We start from the raw sequence: 17,088 nt of genomic DNA on the forward strand, positions 1-17,088 counted from the left end.
AGTGGTATCATCTTGGACCATATGCATGTATCACTTTGATAAACAAAACTTGTAAAAAAAAAATGTCTTCTGTTCAAGAGTTTCCAACCTCAAGAAATTTCTACTCACTCTGGTGAAAACTTCAAGAACCTCTACCATTCCTCCCCAAATTGTCATGAAACCATGGATGCTGAAACTAAGCTCTTTGCTCTTGGATTCCTAGACCTTAGGGCAGTTTTAAGCATGGCTTCCATCTGAAGCCTGCTGGTGAATGGTGGAAAAGAAAGAATATCCAGGTAACATTAGCCTGTAGCAGGGTTAAGGGTAACTAAATTTTGTCAAGTTGTGGGATAAAGACAGTAGGAAGGTGGTTCTACTATCAACTAGCTTGTTACCAGAACTTTAGAATTTGAGGCAGAAATATAACAGAAAATGTTAGGGGAGATGGAAAAAGCAAAGATGTTAAGAACAGATGAGTGTAGAGCAGATTAACTTATTAGATCATGGAGAAGACATGAAGGAAGATCTTATTCTTCATTGGACCAAGAACTAATTTCAAGGGTAAGTTTGCTGCTTTATATAAAATAGGGAATTCTGAAGATAACTTCTATATGACACATGATAGCAATGTGGTTCATTTGAAAAGGCTGAACTTTATAAGGAGCTTTTCCCTCTTTGATCTTTCTGTTATTTGTAAAGAACACAGGGTATCTCTAACTTAGCATTTCACGTCCATTGTTTGGAACTCCAGACACGATTTACTATAGAAACAACTGCAGGTGGTGGGGTCCACAGGCCAACCCTCCAATGACTCATTAGTCTCTGGGTGTCCCAACAGCACTGAACTAAACCAATGTTTCCATGGAAAAATTCAAATATGATTCATATTGAGCTGCAGGAATACGTACGACCACATTTTTGTAACAGAAATTAAAAAGGAGTGATGAGTGGGTGGGATCAGGGATAGAGATACTCTTTAAGGGCAGGAGAGTGTCGCTACTGCAGAAGAATAAATTACAGCAGTGGAAATTTACCTCTCTTAACGCCTCTTGACAGAAAAACGATGGTATCTTGAACCCGTTCTGAATCTCATTGATATAGTTCCTAGGTGAAAACAGAATAAAGATATAGTTAAGAGCGTTTCTAGGCAGTAAGAGGTTGAAGAGATGGGAGAATAGAATTTCCAGAAGGAAGAAGAGTTCTTTGGTCATATGGCATTTGGCTTCACAATTCTCTCCCCACCCCGAGCACCTCTCTCTCTCTCTTTCTGTCTCTCCCCCATATATATATCACATGCTAAGCTTGTATAAATCAGAAGCTGCTTATAAATCATTCTGATATCTGGTCAACCTAACAAAAACTCTTATCAATGAATGTTTTGAAATTTCACAATTAAGTAGAGAACAGCAAAGTTTAAGTGGTGAATATATAAACTCTAAATTAAAATGCTTTAATAATGAAGAACTTTTGCCTTGAGGGCAAAGGATGAAATCCAAGAATTGTATATTAATTTAACTTAATGAAGAGAAAAGTAACTATTTAAAGAGTTGACCCTTTTCTAAAATTCTAGAACTAACAGTGCACATAACTGAATGCTCATAATATAGTAAAGGATGCTCAGTCTATCAAACACAATTTTAATCAATTATTCACTGCATCTGCATTTTTAATACCAAGATAAAATAACGTACTGCTTTAGTATTTTCCCAAATGTTTGTTCTTGGTAGGCTGACTTCTGCTGTAGATAAAAGTAGGGTTCACAGACATTTTCATTCCTATTTACCCTATGAGTTTTTGGCCCATCTTTCATATTGTATTAATGACCTCGGAAAAGAATTGCCCTCCTTCCCTTTTACTTTTCCTTTATAGAACATTCCAGATACTTTCCTTGCTGATTTTGGGATGTTGCCCCAATTCCATGCCTGGCACAAAGGTAATATAAGCCAGGAGATACTCTGTGAACTTACTAATCTGTGACCGGACTTGTCCTGGGATCATCACCCTTTTACTCCTTACCTCATTCCCATGGAGGGAAGCAAGGAATACACAAAGGTAGAGAGCGGTTGGCTTAACTGGGGAGGACTGTGGCATTTTCCCACTCACTTCAGGTAAAAGAAGGTAACACCTCTTTCAAACCAACTGAGAGGGTGCAGGGAAGCTACAAGGTGATATTGCAGGTCCCTAGAATATGAGGAAATTGGCAGCTCTCTCCTCCGCTAGAGACTTGTTGAAACATGGAAGCCCTTATGCCTTCCCTGGGAGAGAGAGATCAAGGTGCTCCTTGATGTATGGAGACTGGGGCCTACTTCTTACCTGGGGAATTTTGAAGGTAGGACAGCAGATGGAGCACATATAATGACAGAGCAAAATGAGTGGGTAGTAGCCCACCTTGTCATCGTTTGGCATGGAAAGGATGTTTGAGTTTCCTATGGCTTGAGAGTGCTGTGGAAGGTAGAAACTATCTTTTAAAAAAATATTTATTTATTTATGTAATTTATTTTGGCTGCGCCAGGTCTTAACTGCAGCACATGGGATTTTTGTTTTTTTTTTTTAGTTGTGGCATGCGGGCTTCTTAGTTGCGGCATGCACGCGGGATCTATTTCCCCAACCAGGGATTGAACGCGGGCTCCCTGCATTGGGAGCGCGGAGTCTTACCCACTGGGCCACCAGGGAAGTCCCAGAGCTATCTTAAAAGTACCTCTCCCAAAGGTACCTTGCTGTGGCAAGAGAACACTGTAGTCTTAGATTGGGATGGGAGGAGATATACCATTAGGGATGGGGAGAATTTCAAGAGGTAAGCCAAAACCTGGATCACCTTTGTCTGGGAACTGTGCAGTGTTGAGTACCTGCAAAACTCCTAAAGAAGCTTCCCGTGAACCTCACAAAAGTGCTAGTTATTTGGATGTCTGCCCAAAAGAGGTCACTGATGGCCAGCCAGTATTAACCAAGGAAGAACTAAAATGCAGAGTAATTTAAGCAAACAAAAAATACGCCTTTCCTTTAACTTGATCTTCCTCAACCCAGACCCTGGAAAAGCCAGAAGTAGAAGGGGGAGGATGGGGAGGAAACGGGAGGGAACAGGCCAGTCTCCTTCCCCGCATGGCTGCCCGATTTGGGGTATTTGGAGAGCGGCTTGGGATTGGAGGTGAGATTGCACTAGATTTAGACTGGACCAGACCCCTTTAATCCCTGCACGGCAGTTACCATTAACGCAATGGGGTTGCATTCTTTTCATACTTGTAAAAATCTGGAAGTTACAGGATCTGTCTGAAACAAGGACCAAGAGATGGAGATCCAACTGAGCGTATTTAAAAGCAGTGACTGGAGAAAAAAGTAAAGCCATTTCCCACCAAGTTGACACTGTTCAACTGATTACATGGGGATAGATTATGCAGTAAGGTTTTTTTGCTGACTGTTAAGGAGGCTTTTTGGGGATGTTAGGTCCAGAGTATGAGGTTCAGAAGTCGGTGGATTCTTTCCCCAAAGAATCAATGTTTGGGGCTCAGTCTATTGGGAATGACTTATTATGAATATTAAAATCAGGTTTTTAAAACAAGCCCTTAATATTATCTTCATCTGTTGCTTCATTCATTCAAACATTTATTAGTTGCCTTTGTCCTGCACACACACAAAAGTAATTCTAAGGCAGTTGTCACTGTGATCAAGAATAAGAATAAAATCATAGTAATTGATATGCCACTGACTCTGTGCTGGGCACTCTTCTAAATGCTTTATGCATGCTAATCTAATCAACTGTATTTCATCCTAAAAGGGAGTTACTGTGTTAGCTATATTTATCGGTAATGAAACTTGAGGCACAAAGAGGTTAATTCACTTGCCTATGGGTATATAGCTAGTAGGGTTGAAGCTGGAATTTGAACTCTAAAATCCATTAGAGTTTACATCTAATGCCATATTCTTGCTCACAATATTAGATATTTCCTCTAATATAGAGTTTCATGAGAATATGACTAAGTTTAAAAATAAGATTACAGGGTGAAAGATGAACATGTCCTGTAAACATTGGAAAAGGCTTCAAAATCATGTTCCAGTGCCACTGGAGATCCCCCCATAAACTGTAGATAGATCTTTAGGACTTGTCATGGAAAGACTCATTAGTCTCATTCCAAAGATTTAGCTGTTTGTAATACCCATTATAATATCTTCTTTGGTCTTATTGCTCAGAGAACATATCCTTTGTAATAAAATATATAGCTTAATGAGTTTCTTTATAGCTTAATGAATTTCTTATTTTTGGAGCAGGCTTCATAATTCCATTTAGACTCTATGACTTAGGAGATATTGCTATCTATCTATATTTGCAGTGAATTTTGTTGGTGGGTCATTGTGGAGTTGTTTTTGAACCCTGAAACAAACCTCTTCTGATTGCTGGAGGAGGTCCTCAAGAGGATGTGACCACAGGGCGTCCTGTGAACTGGACCCGGTCAGTAGGAGGCTCCGTGCTCTAGTCCCTGAAATGCACACATTTCACCTGCTAGTTCTGCACTTGGACCCAGTTCAGGGTCACAGCCTTGGGAGAGTCACGTGAGCCTACCTGGACTGTACACGTGACTGAACGCTGCTAAAGCCTCTATATAAGCTCTTAAGATTCTGGCGGGCGGGTGCAGAGTTAGGCTTATTTTGCGGCGCCCAAGACAAGCCTCGTGTATAAGTTCCTTTGTTTATTAAATCTGACACCCACCAATCTGGAGTGATCTGCCTGTTTCTTCAGTCTTTCTTTGCCCTCCTCCTATGGGGGCCAGTTCTGGATTTTTTCTGAACACAGATGTATTCCAGGAAAAGATGATGGAAAAGTCTTTAACTTTTTCATGTCCCAACTGGGGCCTATGTCTTATGCCAGAGAAGAGCTTAACTATGGAAAAATGAAAACACTCAAGAAAGAGGGACCACAAATAGCAAGCTGTTGCTTGTTGTTTTTTGGGAATGGTGTTGTCAGGAGAAGCAGCAGGAAGATCGCTCAGTGCTGGCTTAGGGGCTGAGACCTCTTTCCTCTGTAAGAGGAGACCTTTGTGATGGAGAACTGAGCACTGTAGGTGCTGAGAACCTGGCGTTTCTGAAGTGCTACGATTATGTATCCTATCACTTCCAGAAATGGTTTTTGAAAGGCTGCCAGCTTTTTAGGGAGGCTTATGGCAGGGTTTTTAGTTAAACTATTGTGGCTTGTGGGCACGGCACAGAATTGGGAGAGCTGGAGCCTGAGTTCTAAACCTCATACTAAAAATAAAGAGCTTTATGACCCTGGGAAAGGCAGTCAGCTTTTCTGAACCGCTTTATCATTTATAAAATTAAGAACTTCAAACTAGATACCTAGGATTCTTTCCTGGTCTAACATTTGATGTGTTTCTCTCTGAGTCAAAGCATCAACTAATGGAGAAAGTTAGAACTAATGTTCTAACATGGCACCCCAGGTTAGGGGGTGGATAATAAAATATTTATTTATACCACTCTTTCATGAGTAGATATAGTAAAAGCTGATGCAAAACCTACCAGTAGAGCCTCTTCTTTCTTCACGTTTGGCCTATTTGTAAATAGCAACAATAAGTCCCATAAAGTGTTCCTAGAGATAACTAAAATTCATATGCATTACTCCTAAATATCAGTAATGATATCACAGTGAAATTTTCAAATCAATTTTTGAGGGGAAATGAATAACTTATGTATAATATATTCATTATCTTAAGTAGCATTATTTCTATTGGATGGTTTATGTACTAATAAAGCATAAGAAACAAACTTTTGCTCAATGAAAAGTGATAAAATAAAAATAGTATTTGATCTCAACAACTGCCTTCAATAATCTGCAAAATGATAATGATTCTTTCTTTATATCATAGTATTGTGTTATATAATATAGTCAATAATAATGTTAATAATAACATTAATATTCATCATCTCATCGTCCCCAAGGAGGGTACCAGGGAAGTCATATTAACACTGATACCTTTATTTCTAGTTCATTAGCTGACATGGTGATAACAGGCCCCTACCTTGCTCTCCACGTTCCCCCTCCAGTGTGCTATGTAATGGCTGGGAATTTCCACCACGGGGCTGCCACACATGAACTCGGGCTGCTATTCTTCTTCTGTCTTCTTTCTTAAGAGGCGCTGCCAGGAGAACACAGCTCCGTTACAAGTGCAGTGACATCCCCACTGCTGTCTCGTTCCTCCTTAGTTCCTTCAGGACACATCTGCAGTGGTCCTTCCTCCCAGAAATGGAAAGTGGTCTTCCCCTTCACATAGACTTTTTACTTTTTCACCTGAGCTTTAAAGCAACATGCGTGGCGTGGTGCCTTTAAGTGTTATAACATTCTTCATCAAAATGGCCACTTCAGCTTTTACTTGTGGTTCTGTCCCTGTAAGCATGAGCCTTTGTTCTGAGCTGGGGCCTGGGGAACACATCCCATAGTGCCCTCTGTTTTCCATCCTCCTCTTTCCTCTGTTTCTTCCCCAGGTTCCTCCTTTCTCCTTCAGAAAACACACACTCTCTCTCTCTCTCCCTCTCTCTCTCTCTCTCTCTCTCGTGCGCGCGTGCGCACACACACACACTACCAGCACCACCACCAATAACCCATCAGAAAACATTAACTCATACAAACAGATGGGACAGATGATGGGAGAGATAGGATCGCCAGCCCAGACCAGCAATCACAGCTGACTCACTGACTCAACTGAATCACAGTCTAAACAAATAGTGATATAAGATAGGTGCACACCAGAGAATCACCGTTTGAATTTTATGACCAGGTCTGAAATTAGTATCTTACAGCCTGTTACAGAAAAGCACTTTTAAACAGTCAGAGTCCTACGTTTTTCTTTCTGGACCCTATGTCTGCTCCAAGACAGGCGGCTAAGCAAGCGAGGATTCTTTGGGAGTCTGCAAATTCGGGACACCACGACCAGGAGAACAGCTGTTTCATGATTTATGGCTGAAGGTGTGCATTCTACGTGCTGTTGGTCAGTGATGATAAAGTAGGTATCACTGCCTCTGTGGACTTCCTGTTGCCCCTTCAAGAGTCACCATTTAGAAGCATCTAATCAGGTATAAAGTGCTGGGGGTGGGAAAACCTCTTCAGGTTGCCACTGCACTTTGGACTTCCTCTTCAGATATTCTAAACTAGTAAAAATACTATTTCACATCTACCTGCATAATTTTGTCTGTCTGTTCTTTCCCCACTTGAGCACATAAAATATTCCCAGGTAACATGATGACAACCGCTCTGATGGCTCATTTTTCTTTTGGTTCCAAATGACCAATGAGACTAAGTCCTCAAGGAAACACTCACCTTTACTGTCAATAGGTGGTCATCTTAACTAGTCAGCATAAGTAAATAGGGCCAGTCTCTAATAAGCAAGGAGGCAATCCATATTTCCTTTTCAAAACTGGGATGGGGAAAATTTGTGATGGAGGGGACACTGAATATTTGAATACAATGCTTAAATATGTTTACACATGTTTATAGTATCATTATGCCATGTATCCTGGAGTTAATAAATCTAAAGTTTTTGGCAGTGGTTCTCAAAGTGTGGTCTCTCCACCAGCAGTGGCATCAGTAGCACCTGGGAACTTATTAGGAATGCATATTCTTAGGCCCTGCCCCCAGACCTTCTGCAACAGAAACTTTGGGATGGGACTGGCAATCGGTGCATTTTGATGCACAAGTGAGTCTGATGCAGGGTTTAAGTACCCTGGTTTTAGGATGTTTCCAAGAATGAGCCCTTTTCTTTTTGTCTTTTTAAAACGATGTAGACCAATTGTCCCTTTTCTGAAGAGCATGTAATCACACTGAACAATTGTTCATACATTTTTCAAGCATATGTTAATCATATTAGAAATGCCCTCCCCCTTTCATTCAAAAGGGCAACATCCTTTTAACGTTTGGGAGCGCCTGAACAGGAAGACTCCAATACAAAAACAGAAAGGAAATATACGTGCAAATGGTTCTCACCTATGCACAGAAAATATTCACAAGAGTTACCCCTTAACGCTACTCAGCTGAGAGGGTAGTAGAAGAGAATGTGGGAGTGAGGTAAAGGCATAATACAGAAAAAGGGCATTAAAAAAACATATGAAGCAGCTTATGTTTAATCATAGATAAAATGCTTGGTGAAGTACTAAGAGGGGTATCTGAGCCTGTAAGCCAGTGCTTTAAATGTTATTGTCACTTCCTGGACTTCCATCTCTGTGACAGGGTGGGCAGTACTGGGGTAACGTGTGGGAAGCACGTTACCACATCAGTCCTGATTAATCAGCTGACATTTATTGAGTGTTTACTATATCCCCCCCAGTTGGGTTAAAACGGGAATGCTGGAAACACCGTCTCGGCTTTTTAACAAGCTTACTAGTTGAAGAGATGGGAGTCAAACGGAAACACTTGGGCTCAATAAAATAACATGATCAAAAATGAGGAGGCACAACACAGATTGCAAATGCAGGGGGGCTGCAAATGCTGGGGTCACTCTGAGTGTCTAGTATTTAAGAAAGAAGGCTACAGGGGCAGGTGGACCTCAGAGGATGCTTACTATCTGTAGTGGATTGTAGAAATGGCCTCAGTTCTTCTTCCTGGATCGCTGCCCCGTGGCAATGCAAGTTTTCAGCTCCTCACAATGAGAGCACTCCTGTAATTGGAGTTCGCCTTGTAACAGAGGCAGTGGTGAGGTGCCAGTTCTGCGCCTAGACCTCAAGACACCTTGCATGTTTCCGGCCACTCTCTTGGAACCCGTCCAGCCGCCATGAACAAGCCCAGGTTAAGCCTGTTGAAAGGAAAGAGACCACATCCATTAGGAGATGATCTGTCTCAGCTGAGGCCGTCTGAGACTAGTCAGCGCCCAGCAGCACCATCAGTGAGCCCGGTCAAAATCACCGATCCACAGAATCCTGGGCTATGTGAGTCAATATTGTTTTAGGCCAACAAATTTTGGACTGGTTTGTCATACAGCAGTAGATAGCTGATACAAGGTCTGAAAGGTGGAGAGGAAGGGAGAAAGCGTTCTAGGCTGGAGTTGCAACTCCAAACAGGTCGAGAGTCAGAAATGTGTGAGGTCAGGTCAAAGAAAAGTGAAGACACCAGTAGGATTGGATGTCTGACCACTTTCTTCCAGTAAATCAGGAGGAGCATGAGCGTTTAAGAGAACATATACTGGAAGTCAGACCTGCACTATTACAATTCTTGAAGCACACCATCAGGCCCTAACAAATAGGAATGCCCACATGTTGAAACACACAGTGAGCTTCAGGGCCCCATCTGTCCAAGATGTACTTTGAGAGAGTAAGGCATTGTTTTCTAGCCAACTATATTATGCCAAGGGGGAAAAAAGAAAAGATCTTTGTGGCTTACAATCTTTTACTTTTTATATAGAGAAGTCTAAAGTTTATGTGACTGACTTCCAAGAAACTGCTAGAGACAACTTCACAGAATTCCAGAGTAAAGGATATTATGTAGCTAGAGTGCTTTTAAAATCTTAAATTCTCACAACGTGGATCTAGTAGGCCATTGAATAACAAACAGCTTCGACTCAATTTTATTAGGTCATTGAATATATTTGTCACCATAAAAAGCACAAGAGAAATAGTTTCCTTTAAATGCTAAAAATGTGTTCTTTCTGTTGAGTGGTACTTGCTGGGACAGAACATCCCTGAGTGATGACGGATTCGTGTTTCAAAAGTAGCTTCTTAAATTTGGCGGGACAGCGGGTGGAGGGTTCGGAGGGGGATGGGATGAGTTAGGGTGGGGCGGGTGTGATATTCAGATGGAACAATATTTAACCTACAGCCCCTCATGCCTGGGATCCTTTGTACCAGCAGGCACGGAGGCGTCCTTCGTTTCATTCAGTTATTTTTTTTAAAAAACGGACTAGTTGACGAAGTGCCAGAAACTTTATACCAAATGGCCTTAGTGAGCCACTATTTTATTCAAGCAGTGCTCAGATCAGCAGTACCCCACAGGTCAGAAAATCACGGCGAACGGGGAATTTTCACAGCAGAAAAGGCAAGGGTAAGCAAGCCTGAAGCGTCCCACGAGGGGAGCCGTGGAAGAGGCAGCAAACCTGAAGAGCTCCCTGTGTGCGCACGTTAGCAGGGGAGCGAGCGAGACAGAAAGTTGTTCTAATTGCAGCCTGTCTCCTGCGAACGTGTTGCTCCCTCTGGGCTCTCCGGTAACCAGTTCACCCAAAACTTTTCTGCCACGAGGCCCCGCCTCTCCCGCGTGCCGCCTTCCTTCCTGCGCCGGCTAACAGGTCCCCGGTCACCGAAGCGTCACCTCTCAGCCCCCGGGAAATCTCCGCAGCCCCCTCGGACTGCAGCCTGGTCGCCGCCCGGCCTCCCAGCGCAGCAGTCGGGGCGACGGAGAGGGAGGCGGCGCGCAGGCCGGGGAAGACCGGGGAGGACCGACTCGCGGGCCGGGCTCGGGCATCAGCACGGGGAAGGGAGGCGCGGGCCGAGCGCGCCCCGCAGGTAAACAGGCCGGCGAGGCGCGGGGCGCTGCCGCCGCGGCCGCCCAGCGATTTCCAGGCACGCAACTCCGCCTCCAGGGCTCTCTCCCTCGCGCGCTCGCCCCGCCGCCCGCTCGCAGCCTCGGCAGCCGCCGCAGCATCGCTTCACACAAAGGACTGTTCCCCGCCGAGCCGCTCCTCCACCTCCACGTCCTCCTCCGGTGACGGCAGCCCCGACAGCCGGGCTCGGGCGCGGCGGCGGCGCGGGGAGGACCTGTCACTCTCAGCAAACGCGGCGGCGGAGGCTTTTTTTTTTTTTTTTTCTATTTTGCTTAAAAAAACATTTTTTTTTTTTTTGCCCTTCTACTGCTTGGCCTTTCTGTGGTTCCACCCACCTCTTCTCTCCCTTCCTCCTCCTCCTCCCGTAAACAACTCTCCCACAGCTCCCGCCAATAAATAAATTAGGAGGAGGGTAAGGGGGAGGGGTGCGGGGGAGGAGGGGAGAGGAAAAGGGAGGCAGCGCGAGAGAGCGAGGCAGAGTCCGAACCGACAGCCAGGAGCCCGCACGCACCTCGCACCATGAGATGGCGACGCGCCCCGCGCCGCTCCGGGAGGACCGGCCCCCGGGCCCCGCGCCCCGGCCCCGCCGCCCGCTCGCCGCCGCTGCTGCTGCTGCTGCTGTGGACCGCGGCCCTGGCGCCGGGGGCGGCCGCCGGCGACGAGGCGGCTCCCGCGGGGGCCTCGGTGTGCTACGCGTCCCCGCCCAGCGTGGGCTCGGTGCAGGAGCTGGCTCAGCGCGCCGCGGTGGTGATCGAGGGAAAGGTGCACGCGCCGCGGCGGCGGCAGGGGGCACTCGACAGGAAGGCGGCGGCGGCGGCGGCGGCGGCGGCGGGCGAGGCAGGGGCGTGGGGAGGCGAGCGCCAGCCGTCAGCCGCGGGCCCGGGAGCGCTGCCCGCCGCCAACGGGACCGTGTCCCCCTGGCCCGTGGGCCCCGCGCCCAGCGCCGCCGAGCCCGGAGACGAGGCGCCCTATCTTGTGAAGGTGCACCAGGTGTGGGCAGTGAAAGCCGGGGGCTTGAAGAAGGACTCGCTGCTCACCGTGCGCCTGGGCGCCTGGGGCCACCCCGCGTTCCCCTCCTGCGGGCGGCTCAAGGAGGACAGCAGGTACATCTTCTTCATGGAGCCCGATGCCAACAGCAGCGGCCGCGCGCCGGCCGCCTTCCGAGCATCCTTCCCCCCTCTGGAGACGGGCCGGAACCTCAAGAAGGAAGTCAGCCGGGTGCTGTGCAAGCGGTGCGGTAAGTTCCTCGCCTCGCGGGGCGCGCTTGGGCGGGGCGGGGAGGGCGCACTCCCGGGGCGCGGCGGGCGCCGGGCTTCGACGGCTTCCGGGCGGACGCGGTCTGAGCGGTGGAGTTTGGGGCTTGGAAGACTCTGGGCGATCCTCAGAGGAGGAGGGTTCGCGGATTGGATTCCACGGGCAGCGCCTTCTCCAGTGTCCCTGTTTCGAGGCATTGCCATTGGTGAAAGCCCAAGTTTGGTCCTCGGTTGGGGCCGCCTCAAACTTTTTAATTCCTTGGGGTTTCGTTCGCCAAGTAGAATGGAAATGGGCCGGCTGCTTTCTTGCGCGTGCCTTCTTGAACTCTTTCGTTAGGAGTTGCTGTTAAGGGCAGCCGTGAGGGGCTTTTTCCTCTGAAGGAGGAAAGGTGAGTCGGACAGGACTGTAAAGTCTTCCCATCACTTCGAGTCCGGAGTGTGGACTTGGTCAGGGGTTTGTGTCTGTGGAGAGTCCAACAAGAGCAGGACGGAGCACTGCGATTCCCCTTGCGATGTGGCAGAGTTTTTGGCGAAGTCACGTCCGAACAGACAGGTGCAGTCTGCACCTTGTGAAAATGTGTATGTGAGAGGTATAAAGTTGGGTGTTTTCTTTTTGGTGACATCATGTCAAGAATTTTTGTTTTCTCAGTCTTTTCGTTTGGAGTATGCTTTGGCACGTCAGTGCGTCAGAACAGATGAGCGTCATTATAGAGCTTCACATGTAGGCCCTTAAGGAGAATTTCGGAAGATAAGTTTAACAATCGAGTTTCAAAGACCTTTCCCGATTTTACCACTGCAAAGGGTTCTTCCCAGGTCTCCTTAGTATTATCAGGTCTGAGAAATCAGATGATAATCTGATTACATTTCTGAAGTAGCATTACGTTTATGCCATTCATAAAGTAATTTCTAGGTTCTAAATATTTGTGTAATTTCCTGATGATCATGTAATCACTAAAACATAGAGGAGTTTCTTCTCAAACCAAAAATTAACATGATTACACATCACAAATTCTAACAAGCATAATAGATTTTCCCCTGGTCTTGATGTATCCGTCTGATAGATGGCTGGGTTAATTGAATTTTTACAAAACTCAGCACCATGCCATGCTCAGTCTGCCTGTGATGCAAAGTGTGTCAGCTCTTTTCAATTCGTATCAGGTGATGGCCAGTTATTTAAATTTCTGATTGGCATTTCTGATGCTTGTAGCCTGCGGTTAATTAATGCCTAACGATTTGGTTTTGATGTCAGGGAAGAGCATTGCTTATCCTCCATTGCCTTATTTTCCCAATGCACTTTGTGCGCCAGAGACCTGTTAAGATTGCACCACTCTGTGGCCGGAAGCTGTTCTCAAACAGTGGTGCTGAAGAAAGCTGAGTGACGTTGGGATTCCCCGGGTCTGGCTGATAGATGTCACTATAAAACATGGGAAACTCTCTGCTGGGAGCTGTCTTATTAGGAAACACAAAAGCTCCTCACCATTGTACTGCATCATATGTTATTCTGTTAGAGAATCTGAAACAAAACATTTTAAGCCACGCTGTCATCCCATTTTCACGTGTTTTATTGCATGCAGTTCAGGAAGGATTTTGCTTTTACCGCAAACCATGTGAGTTGTGGATCATCTACTGCACGTGGTGGAAGTTAATATAAAGGGGATCGTAGTTGGCAGTGATGCCTAGGATGGGGGTGGGGTGTTGCTAGATAAGCCATGGCGTTAGTTACGCCTTCTAACTAGAAAGAGATGTCAGTTTTCAGGGGTGAACTTCTTATAAGGGTCCAGAGGACGCTTGGATAATGGAAAATTCATGTTGTCTGGAGAAATACTATTTTCGTGCTTCTAAGCCGAAAAAGCTTCACTAATGGTAGTTTTGCCCTTTTGTTTGCCAGTCAAAGGAAATACATAGTTGTAAGTTGTGGCATGCTAAACAAAGCAGGGTTTTTTTTTTTTTAATGAACTGGAAATCTCCTGCGTGTAATGTAGTTGATTAAGGAATCATGAAGTTACTGCTTCAGGTTTGTGTAATTATTGTGTATGTTTGGTGATTTTAGGGTTATGTACTTTAAAGTACGATACCGCGTGAAACTTTAACTAATAGATTTAGCTAAAGACTAACTGAAATCGTGCTCAAAGTTTCTCTTGGATTTTTATGAACGTAATAGTTATTGTGACATTGTAGGATATAAGTAAATAGTGTAAGCTATTTTATATAATGGAAACTCAGTAAATCCATACTTGGAACATGGGGTGTAAAAGTGTGTATGTGTGTGAAAACTTGTGAATTCTTCCAGTTGTGTGGTCTGGTTTAACAATGCCATTCAGAGCCTACCAGGCAAAGGAACACAAATGGGGGGGGGGGAAATGTACAGAGAGAATAGGGACTGATTTGTCGTGGTCGAGCTGCTTCTGTGTGCTTCTGGTCAGGAGATTTTGGGGAGAGTGATGGAGCAGAGGGTTCTCATCTAACCACACGAAGCTGCCCTGGGGGCGCAATGGTTGTGTTCCTGCCTGAGCCCTGATGCTAGGCTGGAGAGGGGATCTAGGCTAGTCATTTTGTGATATCATACCCAGGGGAACAGTTTACAGCTCTCCTTTGCTCAGCTGCAGTGTAGTTTCCTACAGGTTGCTTACTAGTGTAGAAACTACACGTGCAACAGATTAGCCCTAGGGTTGAGCTAATGGAAGTCTTCCCTGAATTATTTTTTCTCTCCTCCCCGCCCCCTCTCCCCATCTAAGAGAAACTCCTCAGTCGAGTCTGTATAAAAAGAAGCTCTTCTCCGAACAATGGACTTTTGGAAACAAAAACTGTGTAGTGTATTTTAGATGACAACACAGAATCTCATAGCTTGTTTGCCTTATGTTTGAGGTTTGTGTGAGTTGCACTTCCTTCACAGTTAAATTCTTCCCAGTCTTTGCTTTCTCTCTTGCTCACTACACAGGCTAAGACATTTCTAGGTTTTATATTTATTGGAACGCAAAATAATTTCAATTGTTTTGTTCAATTAAATTGCCATTATTCAAACAAATCATTGTTTGATGTACTACATTTCTAGTTTTCAAAGCATTGCGGTTATACTAGGCTGTAACTGATTCCCAAAAAGGAGTAAAAATACTGATGTTGAATAACATCTCTAATTGGGCCATGCAAGATTTGTACATCACTTGTGTTCTTACAAGCCAATCTAAATATTCAGTATATCATATTGGAATGTATAATAATGCAAACATGTTTATCAAATATTTATGATCAATGTCTTTCTTTTTCTCATGTTCTCAATAAGTATTTAATAAAGTGTGCTGACCTTATGGTGTTATGAAAATGACAGAAATGCTGCAGGGATTTTCCAGCCAACTATTGAAGAGAATTGTTCTTAATAAAAGCTATATTAAGGGCATAGCAATAGGAACAGATACAGCTTGACTGCTTGTCTTTCATAAATACATGTGTAAATGTAATTTCCCAAGTGCTTGTGATGGTTCTCTTTAAACTGTATAAATCTTACTGTCAATTCTATACTGTATATAGAACACTTCTTTCTCTTGAGTAGAGAAACCGTGTATGTATTTATATATATTTATGTTAAAAAATGAAACCAAGATGGGTCATTTGGGAAAACAACTCTTTGGAATAAAAATATTTTAAAAGGTGAATTTAAATATCTGAATCAGAATATATTACAAGCACTAGGGGATCGTTCTCATCAGTTGTGGGAGATCTATAAATCCTCTGGATCTAGGGAAAGTTTTACCATATGTCTTAATATATTAGGTAAGACCAGGAAGCTTAAACAGCCCTGAGGGTCAAAACAATGGGCCGTGCTTCCGCTGGCCTGTATATTTATAGCAAATGAGAGCAAAAGACGTGATTGGGCGGGTTATTGCCCTTGTCAAATGCAATCTATTCATTGTTCAGGAAATCTCCTTTGCTTCGATGCCCATTTTCTTCCTGTTATTTTTCTCTTAATTATAAATGTAACATCTTTTAAAACCTATTTTTAAATTTCAGTGACAAGTGATGAACTGGCCAGATGTCCAAAGATCTTGAAACTCTCATCTGCCCTCAGTACTTAGCAATACTTAGGTTTTTTGTTTGGTTGTTTTTGATATGCTCAAATGATGTGGAAAAATTATGTCTATAGATAGTTCTGATTGAATGGGTATCTTGATTAGCCTTATATAAATGAATGATAATGAAAACAAAGTATATAATGAGAAACAGTGGTAGGGATTCATGAATTATTAGTCATTGAAAGTATATAATAAAATTTGTAAAGAAAACAAAAGATAAAAAAAAATTAGGGCTCTTATGGACTCATGCAATTTGTTACCAAAAACAATAGTGTAACAACATGTTTTCATCAAAGTTTTCATAAAAAAGAACGAATTTTTAATGTCCTTACTTTTAAATAACAGAAATGGCTACTGTAGACAGATTTCCATTCATGTATGAATGCTCTCAATTTGTGCATGCACATTTTAGTCTGTGCTGTTATGTTATCATGAAATTTAAGTTAAAATGAAAGTGACATTATGAAAGAATGTATGACCTAATGTATGACTCTCCCAAATATCAGTCCCTTTCTAATACTTGAGCAGCTGATTAGTGATACAGCCTGTCACATTTTAAAATCTAAAGTTGAATTATTTGCAAATGTACAGAATTCAGACCTGAGTCTTATTGAGTTAAGTGCTAGTTGAGAGGCTGTATTTCATATTACTGTGTTTTCATATTGTTTAGGGCTGTGATGGGCTTGAGGTAAGCCTGTTTCTGAAGGCTTGTCTCCTGACTCTCCATCTGCAAATGATCCATACAGGTCGAAGAAGATTTAAAAAAAAGAAATTTTGGTGAAGTTGAAAACTTTAAATGGGTTGACGAATCTCTGCTTGGCATAGATCTGATAGTTAGGAAATAGTCCCCCCCAACATAGACTTGCCACCCAGCCATCCTAGAAAGAGATGCCTAAGTGGTAATTGACATTATTTTTTTAGTCTTCCAGAGAACCAGGATATTTTTCCCTTTGGAAAATAGTTTCCTGAGAAACTGTATCCTAACTTTGGTTCTCCCCATTAGGACCTAGCCATATTTATATCCTGTTTGTGTTTTTTTTTTTTTTTATAATAACTAAAAAAACAAAAAGAAAAAGAAACTTAGTTTACTCACAGCTTGGATGGTACAGGGGAGACAGAGCTATCAGTTCCTAACTCAGGCTTCAGCTGTGTCTTCCCTTCATCTCTGTTTCCTTTGTGAGGACACTGCAGGGTAAAGCTTTAGGTAAATGATGGGGCCCATGAGTGGATCTGAGTCTTCAAGAGAGCAAAGTTATGTACTGATGCCTGCTCATGGCCACA

General features: G+C 43.9%; 1 protein-coding gene and 1 long non-coding RNA gene across 2 annotated transcripts in view; one reads left to right on the forward strand and one right to left on the reverse strand.

Annotated features, from left to right (window-relative positions):
- Positions 1 to 1,012: 1,012 nt before the first annotated feature.
- Positions 1,013 to 8,642, reverse strand: LOC132356420 (uncharacterized). The gene is made up of 3 exons (XR_009499852.1): positions 8,520 to 8,642; positions 5,988 to 6,104; positions 1,013 to 1,083 (listed from the first exon to the last, which is right to left on the reverse strand). It is a non-coding gene; the product is annotated as an uncharacterized LOC132356420 (long non-coding RNA).
- Positions 8,643 to 11,006: 2,364 nt separating this feature from the next.
- NRG1 (neuregulin 1) overlaps positions 11,007 to 17,088 on the forward strand; it is a 1,029,871-nt gene continuing 1,023,789 nt past the window's right edge. Inside the window, exon 1 of the mRNA XM_059909709.1 lies at positions 11,007 to 11,724. Within this exon, the coding sequence (XP_059765692.1) occupies positions 11,007 to 11,724 (718 nt within the window). The remainder of the gene's footprint in view (positions 11,725 to 17,088) is intronic.

Source organism: Balaenoptera ricei, chromosome 21 (assembly GCF_028023285.1).
Source record: "Balaenoptera ricei isolate mBalRic1 chromosome 21, mBalRic1.hap2, whole genome shotgun sequence".
NCBI classification, from domain to species: domain Eukaryota; kingdom Metazoa; phylum Chordata; class Mammalia; order Artiodactyla; family Balaenopteridae; genus Balaenoptera; species Balaenoptera ricei.